We start from the raw sequence: 24,108 nt of genomic DNA, 5'->3' as shown, positions 1-24,108 counted from the left end.
TGGCTGACAGAAATAAAGTGTAGTGTCATGCTTGGTTTACCTAAATGATTTATTTTATAACTAATAAAAGTAAACAATTACCAGATACTGTATATATAGAGATATATAGATATATGGCCACAAAGAAACTATAGTAGAAAGTTATTTTGGTTTTGATAAAGTTAAGAAAAGCACATAAAATCATATTTCATTAATATCTTGTTTTATGGCCATCAATATTTTTGTATTTTTTTTTGTTTTGTTTCATCAACATAGCAAAATACAATCTTCTTATTAAACAATAATTATCAGATGGCAGACAATTTCTTTTATTGGTTTACATTGGCAGGTCACAGTCTAAAAGCACAACCACATCAGGCAGAAATTGCACACAGACCGCCCTGGATTTTGAAGACTATTTTTTATGCTTCTACAAAAAGATCTTAATTTAAAACTGGGGACTGTAACAAGTACTAAGTAGATGGTTTTGGTTGTTTTTTGGTTTTTTTTTGCTTTTTGTTGTTGTTGTTAAATAGGGATGTAAAATAACTGAAATTGCAGTATTTGTTTTGGTTTCGGTTTAATTTTTAATGCCTATGCTCGATGTTAGCAAACATACTTTAAACTTCTCAGCAATCTTTTATAATAAAAGTTCAATCACCTAATAAAACCCAGGTGACTTTTTTTTTTTCCCATCATGGAATACTGCAGATTTATTTCAATTTGGCCTTTTATTTTTGTGTCAATATTGCATTTTTAACTCATTCCTGAAATCTGGAGGAGATTTACGTGTGATGACAGTCACAGTGTCAATATTTCTGTAAGAAATAGCTGTGGTGGGGCTGGCCTATAAATACGCAGTTTAATTAATTGTAGAAGGCACCCTCATGTCTTCAAAAACCAGACTGGTCTTAAGATATTACTCTTTATTTGAGACAGTTACCATTACTTCATTAAAAAATGACAAAACAGCAATAAACATTTTAGCTCTTTAATGAGCAAAGATCAGGTCTCTTAACATTGGAATAATATTCGTTATCCAGATTATCTTTATTTCACTCAGTGACCAGTAATTTGGCCAAGAAATACAAAGTAATTTTCCATCAAGTAGTATACAATTTTTGTGTGTAATAAGCTTTCATTCTTGAAAAAGAGTAACTGAAAAGAAATGTTTCTGTTACTGCAGTTAGTTTGTCAGAGAAAGTTCTTCGCATTATCTTACAAACTATCAAAATTGCTAGTAATTTGAAAAAATGTAAAAAAAAATCACATAACTTTAGTCTAATAGAAATATAGTACAGGTAAGAGAGAAAGTATTTATCAGGGATGTGCTCTTAAGTCCATCTCAATTATTTCTTTTATATAAATGTACATCTGATTACATATACAAACGTTTTGAAAGGACCATGGTATAGAATTACTGGAAAGCAAGAGGGGAATGAAAAATTTCTTGTGACTTTAGAACATTCACTTCAAACCACACAAACATATGTAGTATCCAGATTTTTAAATTTCCAGTTGTTGACTCTCTCCCCGTTCTCATATACCCTCTTTTTCTACGCTCTTGCCATCTGGTCTAGAGAATTAATTGGAATGACAAAGCTAATGTATAGCAAAAGGGGAATTAACATTATATTAAAGTATTATAAGTAAACTTTGTAACATGCAACATGAGTTGAAACCATAAACTGAAAGGTGTAATCAGAGCGGTAATATTGGGGCAATTTCAAATGGCAAAATGTCATCGCAATTAAGTTTTTGGACACACTTTACCTCATCAATTTGAACAAAATACTCTGTAACTAAATCACAGCAAATTATAAATCCTTCATCAAAGGAAATTCCATTAAAGTTATAGTTATTTCAAAGTCAGAAATGATTTAGGTGGAAAGGAAAAAGAACATTAATAGTATACATTTTTTTGTCTGGGATTCATATCAGTGAGGGTCCACCACTGTATACCTAGAATGCCATAAATACCTTCAAGAACTGTTGCAATCCCTTCTTTTTCAGAAGCTACCATGAAATATTTTACTGTAATTACTTTTGCCCCTTTAAAAAACTTCTTTGTGTTGTGCCAATTGATGGAGAAAGCTTCTATTAAAAACTCCAATGGGATGAGAAGAATTTTAATTACGGCTTAATCAGCAGCACAGCCACCAAGCATATAAATTATCATGCACATCGTGCTAAAAATATCCAGTTTCCTTTATTCCCACAACTTTTATACTGACAGCACTTATGTGATAATGTTGTACCTGCCAGGCTGTAAAACTTCTCTGACTGGCAGATTTCAGCATGAGCCCCTTTCTAAGGCCTTAACAGCATTGGTGCTTTGTGTACTTATTCAAATATGTAAATATGGTCTACACAAGAAAACAGGTCCAAATAAAAATTGGTGAAAATTATCTGACATTCCATTAGTGTGTCCCTTGTGCATATTTATAGGTTTTTAAAATTTTCAGTCATAGTTCTTTCCTGTTTGTGTTGCACATGCCTAATTCCATTATGTAACTTAAATCTTCAAAAAATTAATACTTGAATGTGAATGAAAAAGTATCATTCAGGACAACTGCTTCAAGCAATTGCAAACAGTTGGGTTTTTTGTTTTTTTGTTTCTTTTTTTCTTTTGTTTTGTTTGTTTCTTAAGTTCATTTGATATATGTACAATTCATTTTTTTTCAAAACCCCAAATGTTCTTGATATGTATATTCACATAATATTCCTCCATATTTAAATAGTAAGAGTCTTGTAGGTTGAAAGCCAAGTAATCTTCAGTAATATCACCTACTGTAATCCATCAAAAAATAAAAGTTTGTTTCGTCTTGTCTGGCTATACCCTGGTTGTTGAGTGTGAATGGGGGTGGGGATGAGGATGGGGCAGAGTATTGTTCTGTCCTCCAGTAAATGTGTTGAATGTGTGTAGGGGCTGAATCCCTGGTATAGTGTTGGGGATCATTGTGATGGTGTTGGGTGTCATTAAGGGGATATCATCAGGAGACCTTCTCATAGCTAGCGTGTAGTCTGGGGGACAGGCGGTCCTAAGAACCACCTCATGTGGATGGATGGACTCACATTCATGATCCAAGTCAGTGTGCTTCATTTGGAGGGACATTATCTCCTCTTCTTGTGCATGGGTGAGATCATTGGTGGTGGTACGTTGTGGGCTACATCTCCTGTGAACATCATGTCTCCGCTTGTCCTTTTTGTAGTACAACGCTGCAAAGGCCAAAATGTTCAGGAACAGCAAAGATGCGCCAACTGCAATAGTAACGCTCAACTCTGTTGAGTAGTCCCTTTGATCCACTGAAAATGGGCTTGGCTGCTGTTTGGGATCATCTTGTTTGGCCGTAGGAAAGGCTGAAGTAACTGAGACAGAATTTTTCCTTGTGGGTCTGAAAGTATTATCAGTCGATGGCACTTTAGTTGTGGTAGAGGTATACTGTGAAATGTCGTTAAGATTGTGCAGATGAGGTACCAGTTCCAACCAAAGGTTCACTTTGTTGGCCCTATAGTGTTCTTTAACTCGTGGTTTTAATCCAATGTGAAGATACAGTTGGTCTTTCTGAGAATATCTGGTCCATGCTACTTCTTCAAAACGATTTGGTTTTGTGTGGATGAATTTTGTGTCTTGCGGCACTGGTTGATTTGGGTCACTGAAAGAAAAAGATATTTCCAATGTTATAAAGCATTTCAAATGGAATTATAAAATTAACATAATTAAGATTTTATACTGAACATTTGAGACTGCCTTTGGAAGGAGCAGATTGCTATTTCCTAAAATTAGAGGCCTTAATAATATTGATTAGAAACAGCATTATGCAAAAGAATCATTCTTTTACACAGACTTCAGCAACTTCCCTAGTTCTCAAAAATGTTGGTGTCTCACAGTGAAATCTTGTGCTGCTGAGGGAAGATTGCCTGGGGTGTGGTGATGTGGCCAAATGTCTGTGAGAGAACATTAAGATTTTCTTGTCGTTTTTAGCAGCATAAAGTTCATACAGCTCTGCATTTCTGTTGTTCCTGTGAATCATCTGTGGCCTTTCAGAGGGGAAGGATCATGGCAGAGCACAATTCAGTGCAATGCATAGTCAAAAATAAGTGGTGAAATGTAACAAAGGTTTTTGAACTCCAGGGAAAAAAAAGAACAAATGAAAATGGCAAAACTTTCCAAGTTTAATGCCACATATTTTATGGTCAGAAGTGTGAATTTAAGACAAAATGTGCTACTAAAATAAGCTGTGTTATACTTGATGCAATATTTATGTAGTTTTCTGTCTCATGGAATGAAAGTATCAGGGGTAGGGCAAAGGCAGATACTAATGTAGCTGGTTTTACCTCTACACAAATGTTAAATGCTTAGTTTTACACTTTTCCAGAGTTTCCTTAATTAGTTTTGTGTATATTTTCAAATTTCCTCTCAGAAAGTCTGCAAAGATATTTTCCCCTCTTTTTTCTAAAACAAGTGAGCCAAGGAACATTACAGTAAATGTAAATATCCAACTCAATTCTTAATCTCTTATTCATCCTTCAAGTACAGAGGAATTCCTGAGGGAGATAACAAATGGAAAGCACCACTCCATCCAAAGTTTGCCTACAAGACCATTCATTATCTGGTACTCACCCAGTTTTTGCAAAGTTTGTCCAGTACGTCATCACCACTGCACTTAGCATGACATCATTTTTGGAGAAATTACAAGGAAATAACTCAGTAGGACCAATCATGGGGATTCCTAGTACGTAAGGAACCTCATCTCCATGGGCTGCATCTGCCCATGCAGGTACCTGATCTGTCTGGCAATGATGGTAGAAGGCATAGAAGTACGTAGGTGATCCAAAATTCGAGTGAAGATCAGCTGTGGCCACTGCTGGTGCAACCCACTGGTGATCAGTGAACAAAGCCAGCAGTGTTTTCCTTCTGGTCTCAGGGTTGTGCCGGTCTGCCCAGTCTGTGTACATAAATTTAATAGTTTCCCTCAATATATCTTTGCCTTCGGGGTATCCGTATAAGTTGTCGACGAAATTAGAAACCGCAAAGTCAAAATCACTGGCTGATATTCCATCTTCGCTATCCACGATGTTTTCAACAAACTTCAGCCCTTCCCCTTGGTTGACTCCCAGCATGATGTCGTAGTTGAGGAACTCTCCTTGCTCCATCAGGATCTGAGGGTCGTCTGGTATCACGTCGCCGTCGATGACTGGTCCAAAGGCTATGTGGTATCTCGCTGGCTGAATGTCCTGGTCGACAAGTTCTCTGTAAGGCTTCTTCTGTAGACATTCCACCAGTTCTACAGTGTCTGACATGTTGCAACCAACTTTTGTAGCCAACATCCTGGCATATTTTGCAGGCTGAAAGCTAACCGCCCAGCTGGAGAGAGCTGTTCCACTTTGAGCTATTGCTCTTTGAAAAAGTCCTGTGGGGAGAAATATTTGAAAACTACTGAAGCGACCTTGAAACAGCCACAGACTTTGAAAGATTCAAAGGAGTTCTTTGAAACAATAGAAAACTTTAGCAGAAGAGATACCTGAATCTTAATAGTACTTAAACATAAGGGGTGGTGAGATCTGACTGCTGTTCTACCTACAGGTAATGTGCATAAAATAAATGCAGCATGTGCTGAAGCAAATGATTCTCCCTCAATATAGTCCAGATTTTCAAAAGAAACTCAGAATGAAAAAGGAGTGGCATTACCTTATGTAGGACACCACTGTCAGGTTAAAAAAAATTCTTAAAATTAAAGCACCATATAGGTTGGAGTAAAAACCATCCAGTCTTTGAAATGGGTTAAAGTTTTTGGTATTGTTCAAGCCATGATCAGTATGCATGCACACAACTACATGTGAAATTAATCTATTACACTTTTTAATGTTTTCTTTGGAATTGAACTTGGTTTGAAAGGTGCAGTGCTTTTAAATTGTGTATTACTGCAAAAGTTTATATTCTGGAGTAAGAGATGAGAAGGTACCAGGCAGCTATTAAATTTATAAGTGTCTAATCAAAACCTTTTCTTGTAAGGAGCTTTTTTAAGGCAGGTTTATATTGATCACACTTACATAAAAAGGGAAATGATGTATTTTACACTGTTTAGCTTTGTAATTCAGATATTTAAACATATGTTCAGGTGTTCATTTAAGGGAGAGAGAATGATCTGGCACTGCATATAAACCTGCAGTAAATCCCTAAGTCTTCAGTGCACTTAACTTGAATTTATGCTGATTTAATTATCACTCTGGACCAGGAATTCTACCCAAAGAAATAACAAAATGAGTTAAAATTTATGTTTTCCTCTCCCTCCTGTTAGGATTTTTAAAACATGTCCTGGATGATAGCCTTGCCCTCTTGTAGTCAGTGAATTAATGCAATTATTTTGCTATTGGCTTCAATGTAATCAGAATTCCATCCTTGCTTTGATACTCCTTGTGCTTCCTTTGCATTTTTCCACTTCATTTGAGGAGGGTACTTTGGGTTCTGAAAGAGATAAGTCTGAACCTTGTGTAAAATATTGCTCAGAAACTATATTGAGGTAATTTAGGTTGTATTTAATTGGTATTTGGACAATATTTAGGTAATGGTGGCCTTTCTGCTGTTTTGTGAGGAGTCTGGGGTTTTCTTCATTTTCACAGAAGTTCATTTCAGTATCACAACTTTTGCACAAACTACTGGAAAATATTTTATACTGGACTCTACCTCCTATAGGTCACTCTGGGCAATACAAAATGGTCTGTAGTGTTCAAAAGTGATGCTGATTTAAGATATATGAGTCAAAATTTTGTTTTACTTGTGCTGATGGGCACCTGGAGTCATTCCAGCATCTCTGGTGGAGTCACTTAGGGACTGAAAGTGACACCTGGCCTCACTCAGTTCCACCAGGAATCTTTGCTCCAGTGCTTGGTGAATAGCTGGATTCTCCCACCAGAGGAACGGGAGTCAGGACTCTCAGCTTACCTCAGAAATTTATTCCAATTATGCACAACATGATTTCTATTGATAAAAAAACCTCCCTAGCCTCTAAATCAAATCAGAAATGCTTTTACAGCTTCTGTTGCAGCACCAGACCCCGCACACTCAAAAATAAGTTGGAATCTGTTGCTGACAGGAAACATTTTACAAGCTCCTCAGGAATTTTAAATCATCCAATGATTTAAATCATTGTATTAGGTCCCAATAAAAAGTTCTTCAAATTAGATAGCTATAGAGACTGAAATGTGTAAACTCAGGCCTCTTCTTAAACTTATGAGAAGTCATATCCAAGATAATATTTTCTTGCAAGATATGAGTAAAAATAAGAATGAACTTGAGCTATAAACAGCTAAAAATATATTTGCATGTTTATAAGGTCAGATATTGAGCTAGTATAAATCAGCTCAAAGTCAGTAGAATTACCACAGAGGATCCAGGCATTGTAATAAATGTAACTAAATGACAAAGCTGAATTTTCACAAAGATGTATTTCATGATAATTCATAATGTGTGTGGGTTTTTGCATATTGTGTAAATCTAACTTTATTGCTTTATTAAATATGTCTGAACAAGGACAGAAAGTGTAAGCTATGTGTAAGAAAATGCTGATACAAACACTGTGGCTTACTAAGTGCTACATAAACATCAGATGCTGGATTAAGTAAAAGTGGTCAAGTCCTTTGGCCATAAAACCATCTGAGGAAATGAAACCAAACATCCCTTCTTGTGCTGAAGAATGCTGACAGAGCTATTCCTCCACTCAAACCATTCGGTGAAAAATGAACAGTATGAAAAATTATTTTCATTCTGTCACAGAATTCATGGCAGAAATTTGTACCTCATAGGATGGAGAACTACATTTTTTTCTGATAATGTGTATTATTATTATTATTATTATTATTATTATTATTATTATTATTGTTGTTGTTGTTGTTGTTGTTGTTGTTGTTGCTTATGGGCTTCAGAGTGATGGAAAGAAGATTTAAATGTTCAATGGGCCACAGATCTTTGTGACCCTTATTCATGTCTCACCGAAGTAAATAATAATAATTTGCATAAATTCATCTATATTTTGAGAGCACTTTGTGAAGATGGGTGCTGCTCTGCCCACTTGGAGGTGGGTGGCTGTGAACAGCCCCACCTTGAAATAGGCTGAATTCTTCCTCTCAACTGCCAAGGGAATCTTTCAGGGGAAATGACAGACGGAAAGAGAGCTTCTGAATTTACATCTTATGAAAAAGATAAATTGAAAATCGCAGAATCACAGACTCCCAGAATGGTTTGGATTGGAAGGGACCTTGAAACTAACCCAGTTCCACCCTCTGCCATGGGCAGGGACACCTTCCACTAGCCCAGGTTTCTCCAAGCCCCATCCAACCCAGCCTTGGACACTTCCAGGGTTGGGGCAGCCACAGCTTCTCTGGGCACCCTGTGCCAGGGCCTCACCACCCTGAGGAAATGTTAAGAAATATATACTTATTTGAACCTGACCAATTTATATTTTCTTTTTTCTTTCTTTCTTTCTTTTTTTTTTTTTTTTTTAATGGCAGATTTAACCACCTCCAAATGAAACATAACACGGGAGTGTGGTGAGTTGTTCTGTTTAATCCAAATTTCATCAAAGCATGAGTTTGCTTCTAAAAGAAATCCTCAAAAATTTACTCTTACTGAAACTTCTTCAGACCCCTCTAAAATGCCTTGATCTGCTGTGTTGGCATCAAAGTGCCTCAGTTTTGCCCAAACAAATTCTGGTCTGGTCCTGGCAGAATTCTGGCCATGTGTTGGGATATGAAAGGGTATCATTTGCTGATAAGAGGCAACACATGACTGTCCAAATATTGTCAATGTGGATTTTGGCATTGATGTCATGTTACACCAAGAAGATTGATTTTAACACAAAGTAAAGAGTTAGGGGAAGATAAACCAGGTGTCCTCACTCAACCTGGAGTTAATCCTTAATGAGAAAGCTGGTTTTTAGAGCTCTGATGAAAGAAGATGGTGCATTGAGACCCTCAGGTCACAGTGCAGTGAGGTAATGCTTACATCTTGATTTTACAAGCATCTTCTTTTAAATATCTCCTATGTAAGTTCAGGTAGTTATGGAAGAAAAAGATGACACTAAAAATCAAATTGTGAAAATAGACTTAAATTTAGACCACAGTCTTATTTTCCACTTGACTCTTCCTGTAGAAGTTGTATTTTTCTCTCATTTAAGGCATAATGGCATGGTCTAAAGAATCTCTCACTTCTATTGACCTCAGTGGTCTTTGTAACATGACTTTGGGGAAATGCAGCTCTTTTAATATCAGCAGAATTATGTTTTTATGACCAGCCAATTAGTCCCCCATGGAGATACAGCAATATAAATTAGTGGAGGATTATATGCACAGGGCACAGTGTGGTGTCCCTGATAAAACTAATACAGATAAAAATATGTGAAAACAGTTAGACAAAAGTAACATGATCAATAAGCAATAGCCATGCAAATGAGAGACACTGTGTGAAACTGTGGTGCAAAAATCATAGAAAGAATAAGTTGGATGCCTCAAACAGCATGATTTTAATCCCCTGCCGCCTGCCTCAACTAGAGAAAAAAGGTGTTAGTTATGAGATAGGAAAAAAACATATAGAAGGAAATCCATTTGCAACTTGGATGCTTTGACAATTTTGGATCATGCATGCAAAACGTTCAACCATTCTTTTATTAGATGACAGCAAGTGAAGTTCATGCAGTTTCAGACAAAAGATTTCTGAACTAGTTATTGTTTCCTTCACACAAAATAATAGTTTTAAGCAATTCAGCTGTTAGCCTGAAAAGAGAAACTCTGTCATTTTAGTTTTCTTTAAATTCTGCTCCTCAGGAGAAACTAAACATGCCTTTCACAACTGTCTGAATATAGATGACCTCATCTACTGTGAGCATGACTGACTGATTTTCCAAAAAAGACACCCTTAGGTAGGAAAGAAAAGAGACAAAAATGATGCACCAAGAAAATGCCGTTCAGAAGTCTGCTATAAAGTGTTTCTACAAAGCTCCATAGAAAAAAGAAGAAAGTGACCCAAAATTTAAACATGCACAGAAGAGCTGAGGGAGAAGGAGGCTTGTACAGCCTTTAAAAAGTTTCTTAATACTGAGCTGAGCTCAACAGTTCATAGAAACAAAGAGAATATACAGAACATCACATAGTACTAATGGTGGTGGCATGCAGACACCAAAATTGTCAAAATTTGCAACCTGTAATAATACCTTTGGTTGAATTGCTCCAACGGTTACCTTCAGAATAATGGGATAAAGTCAACAGATTGACGCACGAGCCGCCTGCCCCAGATCCAAAAACTGTTATTCTTAATGGGTCACCACCAAAGAACCCAATATTTTCACTAGTCCATCGCAAAGCTTGAATTAGATCAAGGAGGCCATAGTTTCCTTTTGCTGCTTGGTCCCCAGTGCTCAGAAATCCTGTCAAAGTAAATGAAAAGAGAAAGGGGTTAGCAAGGGTTCTTCTGAGTCATCCTGTTAAAATCTTCCAAGTAAGATTTCAGAATATGCTATTAAATATCGTGCAACCTCATACTCTTCCATAGTCCCTGGGAACAATTTGTAATTTTACATTTCTCCTGAAATAAAAAATATTTGATTTCTACTCTTTTGGCCATGATAAATATATGTAGCAAAGATACATCCCAGGCAAAACACTCATCTAAATCTGAACAGGTCACAGCTTATTATGCCCTAGGACTTTTTGTTGATTGTACTGAGTTTAAGAGTAAAAGTTTAGGAAACAGATGAGATGCAGTTGTTCTGTACATAATTTGATCAAGTCTTTCTCTACATGGATGCAGCTTTGCATGTGCTTGAGATGCAAGGAATCCACTTCTCTATAGACTGTTTGGTCCTGCCCGGACAACTCACTGTCTTGTACTTTTTTCTGCACCCAAAAATGCAGCTTATGTCACAGGACAAGCTGGGCTGAACAATGGGAGCATCTCTCAGGTCCCTGAGCTCCATCCCATAGTCATTAACCCGAGTTAATTGAATCTACATTAAATGGATGAAGTCAATGTTTCCATGACCCCTTACTAGCAAAAAGGTTGGAGCTTGGGGGTAATCTGGAGAGCACTACAACTGCTCCCTTTTATTCCAGGAGGAAAACTGTTGGAATGTGTCAGGTGCTGGAACAACTGGTCCACACTTTACTCCCAACCGTCCCTTCCCATTTGGCATTGCTGTTACTCTTGTCATTAGAGCCCACTGACTCTAAAAGATGTACAGCTAAAACTCTGAAGAAAGTCTCTGTTGATAAAAGACATCGCTTTTGGACCCTATTTGTTGACATTTTGGATTTTCTCAGCTTAATAAACAAATGTTTAAATACCACCAGCATTATGAAGCAGTCCATACCTCCATTTGCATATCAAACTGATTTGATGCTCACTAAATCGTGTAACTGCTTTTCAGTACATGCTTTGTAGAGAAATGCAATGATTACAACAATTATTTCCACATTAATTAGATATCAGTGGGTCTTCTAGTCTCGTCAAAGTTCTACTGATTCAACTCTCTTGAGTGCAGACAGCCTACTCAAAGGAAGTTTAGAGGAGTTTTGCAGACAAATAGCTCTCAAAGGAGTCCTACTCTTTCATTATGACAATAAAAGCTGCTTTTAAGACATTTCTAAGAAAACACATGTGTGTATATATATCTATATAGCAAGGATTTAACAAGAATACAGGTAGGTGCATGTGTGTACCTTTATTCATGGATATAATGCATGTGGCATTTGTTACTTTATTATTACTCTGATTTGGCTTCAAATGTCAAGCTTGCATTTGATGTTCTGCCCTATGTATAGAGACATTTACACTGACAGCTCTTTGCTATACATGGCACTGAAAGCTCATTGGCCTCACTGCCTCAGCACCTGAGCTCTGCTCCTTTTAGGGCAAGCAGCTTTGTTTGTGTAGGTCAATCCTGATTTTTGTAACCACAGAGAGAAGAGGAAAGTGGCAAAAGGTGCCAGGCCAGCAACTCTCCCACTTCCAGACCTAATGTACCAAGTCTAATAGACATACTTCGTTCATTGTATCTGTAGTGAATTGTTACTCTGTGCTAGGCTTTAAAAGATCCACTCTTCTACAACTGAAACCTGCCATGTTTATTACCTTACTGCATAAAAAGCAAAATAGCACCACGACCATAGAAGAAAATACCCCCTGATATTCAGGAGAAGCCTAGAAAAGGAAGACATAGTTATGATTCATTCCTTCATTCATTCATTCCTACTTTACTATTACAGCTCAGCACTGAGCTGAGATCATCACGATGTTACTCCTTCACTTTGCTCCATGTGGCCAGAGGGTTGGTGAGCATGGCTATGTGAAAGCATGGCCCCAGCACAATCCTGCCTGCACAGGAACATTCTTTCTTGGCTTCATGCTCCACTAAAATGTTGTCCCCCATAAATGATTTTAAGGACATTGAGAAATTATGTCTTTGAATACAATGGCAAATCTAATGAAAGCTCCCTAACCAGTGTCACTGCCTTTGTCAGCCTGCTTGCAGCTGAGGGATGGTGCCAGGGACTGTAACAAAATTAAAATGTAGGAATTTATGGTAGCTACAGGATTCTGTGGCTGTACACGCTGGGAAAGTCTTCCCCTGTCTTTGCATAAGTGTATGCTGTGGAAATTCAGTGACAAATCAGTTCATCACATTAAGCACATAAGTGCCTGCACTGATTCAAGGGATTAGAGGGACTGGCAGTCCCCAGCACAGGCAGCAATGAGGAGAGAGCAGTTACAGCAGTTACCAAAACTGTGACATAAACACATCCCTCTTTGCTTTTTTGTTTTCCCTGCCTTTCAGATTCCCTGAGCCTGGTCAGGATCTGCTCCCAGCAGAGCTGGAGCATTGCTTCCAAGAGATCCAGGAGATTTCTTGGAATTAATCCAAGGCATTTATTAGGAAATTAGATGGTGGGGTTATAACTGAGCAACAGTGATCACTCTGAACACAAATGTGACCACTCAAAGTTTCTGAAAAAGTTGTTTTCTTTACTCTGTATAATATGTAGCAAAGTAGAAACCATAAATCTTTGCCTGGAAAACCAACAGATTAAAATTATAGACGAAGCCTTAGGGCAAACCCCTGGTGTCAGATCAGTTCATATCAAGTCTCATAGCTGGATGGGGAAATGGGAAATCCTAGGGAGACTATAAATATACTACTTTTAAAGAATCCTCATGAATCTCCTGTTGCTAAAAGTAGATGTCAGGAACCTTGCATTCAGTTCAGGGAATGTGCCAGGAGGGGGAGCTTTCAGTTTAATAAAAAAAAAAAAAAAAGAAAAAAGAAAAAAGAAAAGAAGGCAGTGTTAGTAATATTCTCCTCACTCATCTATATTAAAAAAATTATGACTTGTGTCCAGAGCAACAGCTCTGATGCAAAAGAAATATCTCACACCTCCTCAGCAAGAACCACACTGGCTGATTTCCATACCTGCACAAGATGGATGATGATTGATGTTGACTTTCATGACATGAAACATTTCTATCTCATTTTTCAGAACCATAAGAAGCCTGTTAATATCACCACCTGTTCATGCCTTTTTTCTTGTGTGCAGTGGTATCAGCATGGCTTAGGAGCATTCAGAATGTCATGAAATCAGAGGTGGGACTGATAAAACAGGAAAGGTTTTTCTTTCCAGTTTGTGTTATTTTTTTTCCCTTTTCCTAGTGAGGAGAGCCTCAGTACAGATAAATACATGGAACTGAACACCTGGAGGGAAGTGCCCTAACAGCAGCATCATCCCCAGCCTGTTGGTTTGTGGGTGCAGGTTCTTATTCCTATTTGTCACAGAGATAAAGCAGAGATTGGAACAATAGGTTTTGTTTTTATCCCAAGAGGAGCTTTCAGTGTGTAATGGATATAGATACCATACATTTTGGTGCAGTCCTATGACACAACCATTACACCACCTAGCTATTAAGCTTGCAATTTTGAGTCACTGAGGGAAACCTGCTCTTGCTGAAAAGGTCTTGTGTGTCTGAAAGCTTCTCTGTTTTTAAACTATCAGCTAGTCTATTAAAATATATTATCCCTATCTGCACATACTGTCTTATTATTATCTTTGGATTGTCATTTCACCAGAACACTGCTATCATATTCTGCCACCTTTTGCTCTTGTAAAAAGAGGGAAGTAAATTATTCCTTATTTCAGTTATTCCAGGAAGACATTTGCAAAAAACTTAGTTTTGCATTATTCTCTAAAAAGGTCAGATTGAGCTAATTTTGTTCCATAATTTAGTCCTTCTACTGGAAATATTCCAATCATCAGCTGAACAATTGCTATTTTATATTCTGAATGGAGAGGTTATCTCTTCTTTCATCTCCTCCAGAGGAGCAGGCTCTAATAGAATTATGGAAGTGAGTATGTGGTCTTTTGTGAGTATAAGAAAGAGATTTATTAAGCTCATTTGGACAATTTCTCTGTTACATGTCTGTTAGACAAATATGCAGAGTGCCACAACCAGGCCCTCTATTTTGTATTAAGATAAATTTTAATGCTTTATAGGCTTACCTGCCTGGGTAATTATTTCTGCTTGCCATTCAGATAAATCATTTTCTAATATGATTCCAGCATTTTTGAAGAGTAAATAAAATAATGGACTTGGGAAACTTAAAATATTTAGCTGAAAATCTTAGGTAGTTTGAATTATTTTAAGCTCTGGCCTAATTTGAAGATTCAAATCAATGCAGAGAGAGAGGCCAAGACAGATTTTTTTCCTAATGTAAGGGACTGCTGCAACCCAGTGATGCAGTGAGAGACCACGTGCAGGCTGGTGGGTATGAAAGTGCCATTTCACATCACAGGAGACCCAAACCATCCCTCTAATGAGTTCTGTCCCTGGAGTGTTTGATGACCCAGTGACCTTTGTGGCTGGATGGAAGTAAGGAGCAGAATGTCTTGCTGGGCACACACACACAAAAATATCTGCCTGTGAGAAAATATGTAACAACAAATGCTACTCTAAAAATAAAGCACAAGAGCATATAGAAACTGGTCTGACATGTGGAAAAGGCTTTCTCCAAGAGTTGTGTCTCTGAAAGCAGTAACACTTCAGACTTTAATATTACCCACCTGTTTAGGCAAGTGTTATAATAATTTAGCTAGGTTTCCAGTTACAATTCCCTGTGCAGTCAAATGCCAGCTTTAATTTTGTTAAAAGCAAGTGTTGGATTGCACAAGTATAAAGCACCAATGCATAGTGGAAGAATACAAAGCAGTTTTTGAGGAAAGAATTTGTATTCCCTCTGGATTTGTTGCTTAGGAGTTTAGTTCAACACCTTCTATTAATATTGAATGGTAATTGCCATGTACTGAAATTTTCCACTGCCCTTTAAACTATTCCTGCTCAGATAGGACTGTGAGCAAGACAAGGAAATTTTAAGAGAGATGGTTACACTTAAAGAGCACATTTGTTTTCATCTTAGCCATCTCTCTAGAATTCACATCAGCTAAGTAATCTGAATGATTTACATGGGCGGCAGCACTGTGAGCATTAATGTACATGTGATATTCATGAAGCAGAGGATCCTGCTCCTTGCTTTGCTGACCAGAACTTCCTAATTTTAATGGCTTATTTTAGCCATGGATAGGGGATAAGGTGGCTAAAAGGACTAGGAACCCCCATAAGGAAAATGTAGAATATGAAACTATTCAGTGCATGAAAACTATTCCTCTACAGACATCTGCAGTGTACCTCTGCTTGAGAATCAGACAAGCCAGTATTCTGAAAGTGCTGCTCAAGCAGGTGTTTTGTATGAAATTCCTTTCATACATAGAAAAGTGATTGCAGCATTAGCAAAGTTCTTGTCTGTTCCTATAGCTTTCTGCCACATACATATTAGTAATGAGATTAATGATTTCAGAAGTGCAAGATTTTAGCTTAACTCCATGAAATGTGTGTAGCACCACGCTGCATCATGATGCAATCTTTCCTGGCTGTTTCAGACCCAAGAATCTCAGAATCATGGGATCATTTAGGTTGGAAAAGATCTTTGAGACCAGTAACCCAGCACTGCCAAGCCAGCCACTAAACCATGTCCCCAGGTGCCACATCTACACATCTTTTAAATCCCTCCATGGATGGTGACTTCCTTGGTCAGTGCTGCTGCTGCCCCAGCAGTCAGCCTTCAGAAACTCCCAATCATTTCACCAAAGTGAACAATTCACAGGGCTGAATCAGTAAGTCCACAAGCTTGTCAATATATCATTTGGCCTTTTGTAAGTATGCAAGGAAGAAAGTGTGTGATGTTCTATGAACTTTGATGTGCTATTTCAGCATTGTTCTACTGCTGCAATTTTAAACACCCCTCCCAGGGTACTAAATCCTTTGAATTAATATTAGTGAAGTCACTGGAGCCTACAAAAGCAGTGGATATCTGAAGAAATTCTTGCCTGTGTGGGTGGTGAGGCCCTGGCAAAGGGTGCCCAGAGGAGCTGTGGCTGCCCCATCCCTGGAATTGTCCAAAGCCAGGTTGGAAGGGACTTGGAGCAACCTGGGATAGTGGAAGGTTTCCCTGCCCATGACTGGAGTTGGAGTTGGACTAGATAATCTTTAAGGTCTAACACAATCCATTCTATCATTCCACAATTCTAAGCATCCTGTAGATGTTGAAACACATTATAAATCCATCATTCTTTGAAGGCTGTGAGAAGAGGGTGACTCTGCCTTTAACTTTCAGTAAAGGGATGATAAAAGCCTGAGAGTGCTTTGAAAAATCTGTATCTGCCTCTCCTTCCCATTGTCAATGCTTATTTCCCACTCTGCCTTTTCTGTCATGTCAGGACAGTTGTGGGGAGGCTCTCACATTCTGGGTCCTTTCTGTGTGCATGACATTGATATTCCAGCCTTGTCCTGTGACAATCCCACGGCTGCACAGGGGGCTGTGGTGTGGGGCAGGCTTTGACAGAGGGAGCAGGGATCCAAGGGGCTCTCTGCCTGCCAGCCCTGCTCCAAGCACAGCACAGCCACACCAGAGATCAGCTCTGTACCAACTTACTACTGATGATCTTTACTCAAGTCTAAGGAAAGTCTGATAACAATCTGAGAGACACTCTGAGAGCTCTATAAGCAATGGGGCCAGTCCAGTAGCTGAGATCTTTAATTCAGATTTCTGGATATGCTTTAAAAGCAAAAAGAAAAAGGAGGAGGTGAGCCCAGTCTCAGAAATGCAGCTGCAGATACTAATTCTACAAGATTTGAACTGATATGTGCTGACACATACTAGAAAGGAGAAGTGAGCCTTAAGAACTGATGAATGACATTATGGCATGGGTGGACACAAGAGGCAGCTGGAGTACCTTTGATTTGAATGTGTCCTTTTCTTTGAGAAACACAAGAAAAAAAATGGGGTTTGCTACAGAAAATAGCAATATCTATAAATATTCTCATTTTGGAAAAAAAAACCAAGGAATTCTACTGCTATCAAAGAACATCTGCTTAAATGCCTTCCACAAGGTAAAAATCAAAGTTACTAGTACATGGCTGGGTGATGCTCTAGGGCAACTCAAGTTTTGGTTTAAAGCATTTATAAGTTGCATATAAAGTCTTCACAGGAAATGAACATTATATTACCAAGTAATTCACTAGCAGTGCTCTTATAAAACACCATCTGAGAACTTTTACAAAAATATAAATAAAATCATCCCTGAAAGCAGCCTGGACAAACCAAAATCTTACAGGATAATGTGTGGAATAACAAAAATCAAGCATGGACTGATCCTTTCAAAATATTCAGCCAAAGCCCAAACGAAAAGGAAAGGCTACATGAGAGAACAGAAAAGTCCACAGCCAAACCCAACACTTGACTGTCCTACTTGGCAGAAGAAAGCAATGGCCCGAGGGAGAGATTTTTATCTTCACCAGGATTGAGTGCACAGCTGTTCCAGTCCTACTTCAAGTGGTGCAATATTCAAAATGAAGCAGCCCACAGCTCATTGCACCCAAGATCTGCCCTCTCCCATGGTCTCTCAGCACCCCCATTTCCAGCAGCAAGCTCATAATGCATTCCAGCCATTGAGATCTGCTGGCCTTTCATGAAATAGTCCAAAACTTTTCACTTTAGATGATGCAACTCAAGGCAGCAGCTACAAACCCAGGAGAGATTTTATAGAGGAGAGCTAACAAATATCAGTGTTCTTAATGTGCAAAGGCTTTAAAGATGAGAACTGACCCCATGAAACTCTGCTTTCCATTTTCATTCAAGATTTGGGCAAAATGAGTTCTTTATTTGAAGATAGCCTAATGAGACTTGAACATCTTTCTACCCAAAATATCTGAGAAATTTTTTCTGTGTAATAAGCTGTGTAATATGTGCAGCTACTTAGAACTGCAGATCACATCCTTTAGGTAATATATTTTAATTGATTATTACATGCCAGAGAATATTTTTTCTGACTTTAGCCTGGAAATCATCTGTACTTTATAATGGTCACTTTGGCTCCATATTAGTGCTTTTTTTCCCCAATAATACCATGCACTTTCTCAGAAGTTTGACTGCGTGGTAATTGAGAGAAAGGATGGGTTTAATTTCACTAGAAGGGAAAATTCATACTTTAGAGGGACAGCACCATAATTTTTTGATTTTTCTTCCCAGGATTGAGATTTGCAATGAGGGTCCAATCAATGCAAATATATATTCCATGAGCTAATGAAAAGGAAGTTAGAAGTCTTCATGTAAAACTCATATGCAAATCACTAGTTGGAAGCCCAACAGCTATTTGGAAGTGCTGTCTTTCAATCAGAACTCAGAAATTATGGTGCTAATTTACTGTGAATTCAAATCTCCTTATTTGAAAATAAATAGTAAAGATTAACCATTGGACCAATTTATGAAGAACTCCATTTAGTATGTCATTGCTTGCATTCTTCAATCACAACTGGAGGCCTTTGAAATGTGTGACTGTTGAGATGAGATTCAATTCAGGAAAGTTTTATGAACAGTAGAATACAGGTGGAGGTCACAAAAATCCTGCCTTGCTTTTGAATGTGTGAGTTAAACAACAAACACATCAGACTTAAATAATCAAGATATGACTTGTGTGGCCTGCTCAGTGAAGACAGTACGGGGAATTTTAATAAGTTTGGAGAAATCCTGAGAAATAATTTTTTTTTCCTTTTTTCTCTCTTCCTCCACCTTTCCTCTTCCCTTCTCCATTTGCAAAGCTTAATCCTATTTAAGCAGCAGCATCAACATCATTCTTGGAGCTCTGTTATTCATGTGGGTTCTATCTGTGTTCACCATGCTCCTTGAAGTAAACTTGGGGCACACCCTCCATTTATTACTTAACAAATCCTCAGGAACACGTGGCGATATTTTTACCCCAGTGATAACGACCTGTCCATCTGCTCTGGGGGTGACAAACTCCTTGTCCTACCTGTGCCACCAGCCCCACACCTGCCCTGCTGCAGCACCATGGGCACTGGCACCTCAGTGAGAGGGAGGCTGGGAATGTTCTTATTTAGAGAAAAGGACTTTGGCCAACAGTGAGAAAGCAAAGAAATATAGCAGGCTCTCCACCTGCTGACCTCTCAAAGTCTGTGGGCTTTTTATCAGTGGCAAAACATCTCTCAGAAGGGCAAACCAATGAAAAGCAAACACAAACCTGCTTTTTGACTATCTGGGCCACTAGGGAAAACTTGGGGAGGCCTGTAACAAAAATATGTTGTAAACAACTACTTTAATCCACAGGCTTGTGCTAGTGGGATTCTTATGCTGTTTTCACTGCTATTAGCTGAACACCAGAAACATTTGTAAGAGCATATATGCCCAGATAGAGGCATCAAATCTCATTTTCTGGTAAATATATATCACTTCTGGTAAAATATGAACTAAGAATTAACTGCATCACCATATGCCTGTTCTCTTCCTACACAGCATCCTGCCTCTCCTAGAATAATTCTTTGCTTTCTGCTGTGTCTGAATTTCCTATTCCAGGCAGCAAGGTGCTTTATTTCTTCACTGTGATTTTACTCTGCTGCAACACATGTTTTGTGTCTTAAAGGCAGGGAGCTGAAGAAAAGTCAAGGATGGGATGAGGGCAGCTGTTACAGAGATGGTAACTGCCATTTACCCAAAAAATGATTGCTATTAAACTATTCCTCCCCAGCAGAATCCTGAGGGATTTGGCTACTGCTGATGGTACAGCTGTTAAACAAAACAGTAGGACATAAAAGATATGTATTAATTTATAAATCATACACACAACTCCTGCCTATGTCTTCAGAGTAGTCTTATAGAATGCCTCATCACATGCATATCCCCTAACTTTTCTAGCAATAATTTAAATAAATACATGGTGTCAGGGAATTATCCTTAGTCCATGGAAAAGGAAGGAAAAAAGACTCAAATCCACACAAAGTTAATTGAGGCTAGAATTACTGAAGCTCCATCTATTGCAGTCTCACATTGGTGCTCTTCAATTAAGGCATAATAGGAGTGAAAAGTAATTTATACTTATAGATTAGATGTCGTCTGTGAAAAATCACCGATTAACTCCCAGTGGGTTTCTGGAGCAGCAGAAGAACAAGCCTTGTAGTCCTTTTGAGTTTCAACTCTTGGTACCACAAAAGCAAGGCTGGAATACCTTTATTTTGAGGTATAAGTAGAAAATGCTTCAACACATGGGCACACACAGACTGGTACTATCAGCGTGTTGATATCCAGGCTTCACCAACTAAAATTCCATTCCCCAAACCAGTACTAGCACAAAAGCACCTGGACTGTTTGCAGTGCCAACCTAAAATCTTTATTTGCACACATTTTTACTCTGTTTAATCACAATTAGAGAATTCTTTGAAAGGCTATTGCAACCTCAACTAAATGCAGAGCTCCAGTCTTCTGTTGGATGTTGCATCCTGTCCTCCTACTCTGCAGGGAGTATCCACTACTTCATCTGAAAATGATGGACCAGGGTCATTGCTCTGCTAAATCTAATTCAAGACAAGTCAAGAAAACTTGCCAGTTCAAACCAAGGGTGTAATTCCAGGCCTTTCATCTTTTGAGATACGTATAAAAGCATCACATTAGTAACTACATTCATAGGCACAGCATCAACCATACAGCATCAACAAAGTGTCTCAACTAAGTAACATTTAATGGGTAGCATAAAATAATTGATGTTTCACAGAATTAAGCATGTGGCATGATTAAGTATGTGAGATGACTGGAAGCTGAAGTAAGAGCCTGGAAGCCTCTGAAGAGAAAAATGAGTGTACATAGGCCATCCAGCCCACAATAACTGAGATTGCCCTACATTTAAAGATTTTTGCAACAAATAGAGTGGAAGAAAAACGGAGTCCAGCTGAGGTAAATACACTGTTAAAGATGCTAACTTTGCATTTACTGCCCCTATATTTGGTCCACAGCAGGAAGCCTGGTGCTCAGTATTGCCTACTTGGAGAGTATCACAACAGCCTCATTCAGCAGGGCTGGTCCAACCTGTTGGCCATCAGAACACAGAAATCTGCTACGTGGCAAAGTGGGGAAAACTGAACCAAGAGAACCTAAATTATTTCATGTTTCTGTCATGTATTTTAAAATGTAGCCCTTTTATTCTTTTTTGAAAGCTATCCTATAATTATAATGTAATTCTTTACTACAATACTATTACACAGTTTTTGAGTCTGAGGGTTATAGTCTTCTGTTACTTTTGCATTAAATGAGATGTCTTTAAGCTTACAACACCCCCTTACAGCCAAACTGAGAGCAGGAACACCAGTCAGAGGTCACAGCAAGCAGATTCTCAGACCTGAGCAATAACTGGATTTATACAAAATGGTCACATCTAACAAAACAGTGCTCAGAAGAGCACAAGAATGTCAAACATTTCCATAAAGCAGCTAAGGAACATTGTGACAAGGTGGGGCTGGCTGAGAGGCATCACTCTGCTATTCTGCTGTTACAATTCTTCTGGCTTACTCCAAAGGGAGCTGATGTGCACAGGATTCACACAGTAAGTAAAATGGTGCTAATTTGTTTTTAATACTTAAGCAAATACTACAGGTTCTAAAGGCACTTTCTTAGCCTCAGATGAGTTAGAAAATCTAATCTGTGCTAATTTTCCCAAAAACAGATGGTACATGAATTAAACTGTGTAGACCCTTTTAAGCTTCAATTCTCACTAGGTCCCTTTTGGGATAACTAATGTTCATTTCTTAGGGCTCTATTCTCCTCCACTTATTTCTCTTAAGTAACTGAAAACAGCCTCCTTAATTGCACAGGAAGAGACACTCAAGGGGAGAAAAGTCACAGAATTTGGGCCTTCAAGGGATTTTGTTATGTATTCAAAGCCTGTCACCAAACCCAGTATTTTTTGCATGGGCAGCACAGTGCTATCTGTGTTATTTACAATGGGAAAATATTTCACTCCCATCCAAGAAATGTCATTAGCTGTGGAAACAGGATGGAAATCTCATTCAGGTCCTTGAATTGAAGGGAGGAGGTATGAACTCATAGGACCAGGGACAATCTCATCTGAAAATAAAGACTGCAGACAGTAAGTATTAACAGGTGATTTTAGATGTTTGTTACTGTAAAAGGCTTAAACCCTCACCACAGCCCTGGGCTTGACTGTATGAGAGAGGTAACAGAAAGTGTTCTTAGGGTTTGTGTAAAGGAAGTGAATCAACATGTGGAAAGGAGAGGTTGGGAAGAGGAAATAGCATTAAAAGAGGGTTTATTAAACCAATTCAATTCACAGCTTTTCAGTAGACTAAGAGGAGCAGATTTCTGCCATTGCTGTTGCAGCATCATAATCTTTAAAAAAAGAAAATTCAAAAAAAATTAAAATGCTGCAGTAGCCAGATAGAAGACACTGTGTTCTCCTGGAGCTGCTCCTTGCACAGCACCTGCCACCTCTCCCTCCTCCCAGTCAGACATTTCCATATGGCACACACAGACCCAAGCCCCAAGATCTTTGATTTCAGTCACGATCTGCTCCTTAAGGGAGAAGGTTGAGGGAACAAAATATAAATGGTCTATTACTGTTCTTTTCTCTATGACATTTAAACACTGCCCTGAATTGCTCTGGAAATCAGGATGGTTTACAGAACGTTTTGTTTTTATCTTCACCTTGAATAATAAGTTAATAGCAATACTCAATTTATAGGGAAAGGAGACAGCACAAAGAGAGGAGTGACAGGCCAAGATTATAGGGGAAGGCTGTAGTGGAAGAAGGAGTTGAACCTGGCCCTGAATTACAAGGCCAGAAACAGGATCTGGTAGACCACAGCCATGAAAAACAGAATTATTGTGCCATTGCATTTTGAAGATTTTTTCCCAGCCTCATGCCCACCTTTACAATTCCAGTGGGAATGTTCTTTGAACATACTGCATAATGCAAGCTGGGTGCTAACTGATGAAACAAATTGAGTTTTAATGGACTTTGCTCAACAACACACCCCAAATGACACATCAGTAATTACCATCAATCTAAAGCAACATCCTGACAAAGTTACTGAATGTAAAGCACATCTGCTGATTGCAAGGGATTGCATTCTTAGCCTGCTTGAGATTTGTCAGAAAATGTATTTATACTCAACAGTAATTCTGCTGACTCTGAGGATTGCTGCAGTTAACAAAGGCATCTCTGATGCTGCAATATTGAATCACGTCCCATTTCTGGCAGAGTACTTCTAGCAAAATACCAGCTGTTTTCAGAGGAGGATCAGTGGGATACAATGACTTGATGTGCTGCCTTGATTAATCTTTATATGATTTCCCAGCTTCTAACATAACTTTAGCATGTTAACATGTGCATAACTTTGTATTTGTAGTCACCAGTGCAGATCATCACTTGACAGTTGAAGTACTTGTGTTCTTGTGCTCAGGAGAGAGGTACTGAAGAAGGAGAGTTCACCTCTTTTCATTTAACTTCTGGGAGCAGCAATGATGGGTTGACTGCAGACTGTAGAAAGGGAGTGGCTCAACGATTTGCCATTTCATTTAGTGTTATTTTGTGTGCCACTGCTGTTTTCCTCCACCAGAACAAAAGGTACCACACAGTTTTTTGCTTTTACACGATCCATCAGTCAAATGCAAAGAACATTTTGCTAATTCTAATGGAAAAATCACATGTGATTTAAAAAAACCCCATAGAATA

At 38.4% G+C, this 24,108-nt stretch overlaps 1 protein-coding gene across 2 annotated transcripts in view; it reads right to left on the bottom strand.

Moving 5' to 3' along the window:
- Nucleotides 1–298: 298 nt before the first annotated feature.
- The window catches only part of NLGN1 (neuroligin 1), a 291,506-nt gene continuing 267,696 nt past the window's right edge, over nucleotides 299–24,108 (bottom strand). For both annotated transcript variants that reach the window (XM_050978186.1, XM_030227186.2), the window contains 3 exons: nucleotides 10,188–10,400; nucleotides 4,604–5,393; nucleotides 299–3,635 (listed from right to left, as the gene is read on the bottom strand). In XM_050978186.1, coding sequence (XP_050834143.1) covers nucleotides 2,813–3,635; nucleotides 4,604–5,393; nucleotides 10,188–10,400 — 1,826 coding nt within the window. In that variant the 3' untranslated portion in view covers nucleotides 299–2,812. The remainder of the gene's footprint in view (nucleotides 3,636–4,603; nucleotides 5,394–10,187; nucleotides 10,401–24,108) is intronic.

This window comes from Serinus canaria, chromosome 9, assembly GCF_022539315.1.
Source record: "Serinus canaria isolate serCan28SL12 chromosome 9, serCan2020, whole genome shotgun sequence".
Taxonomy (NCBI): domain Eukaryota; kingdom Metazoa; phylum Chordata; class Aves; order Passeriformes; family Fringillidae; genus Serinus; species Serinus canaria.
Note: the sequence above shows the minus strand (reverse complement) of the source record. Positions and strands in the feature narration are given on the sequence as shown.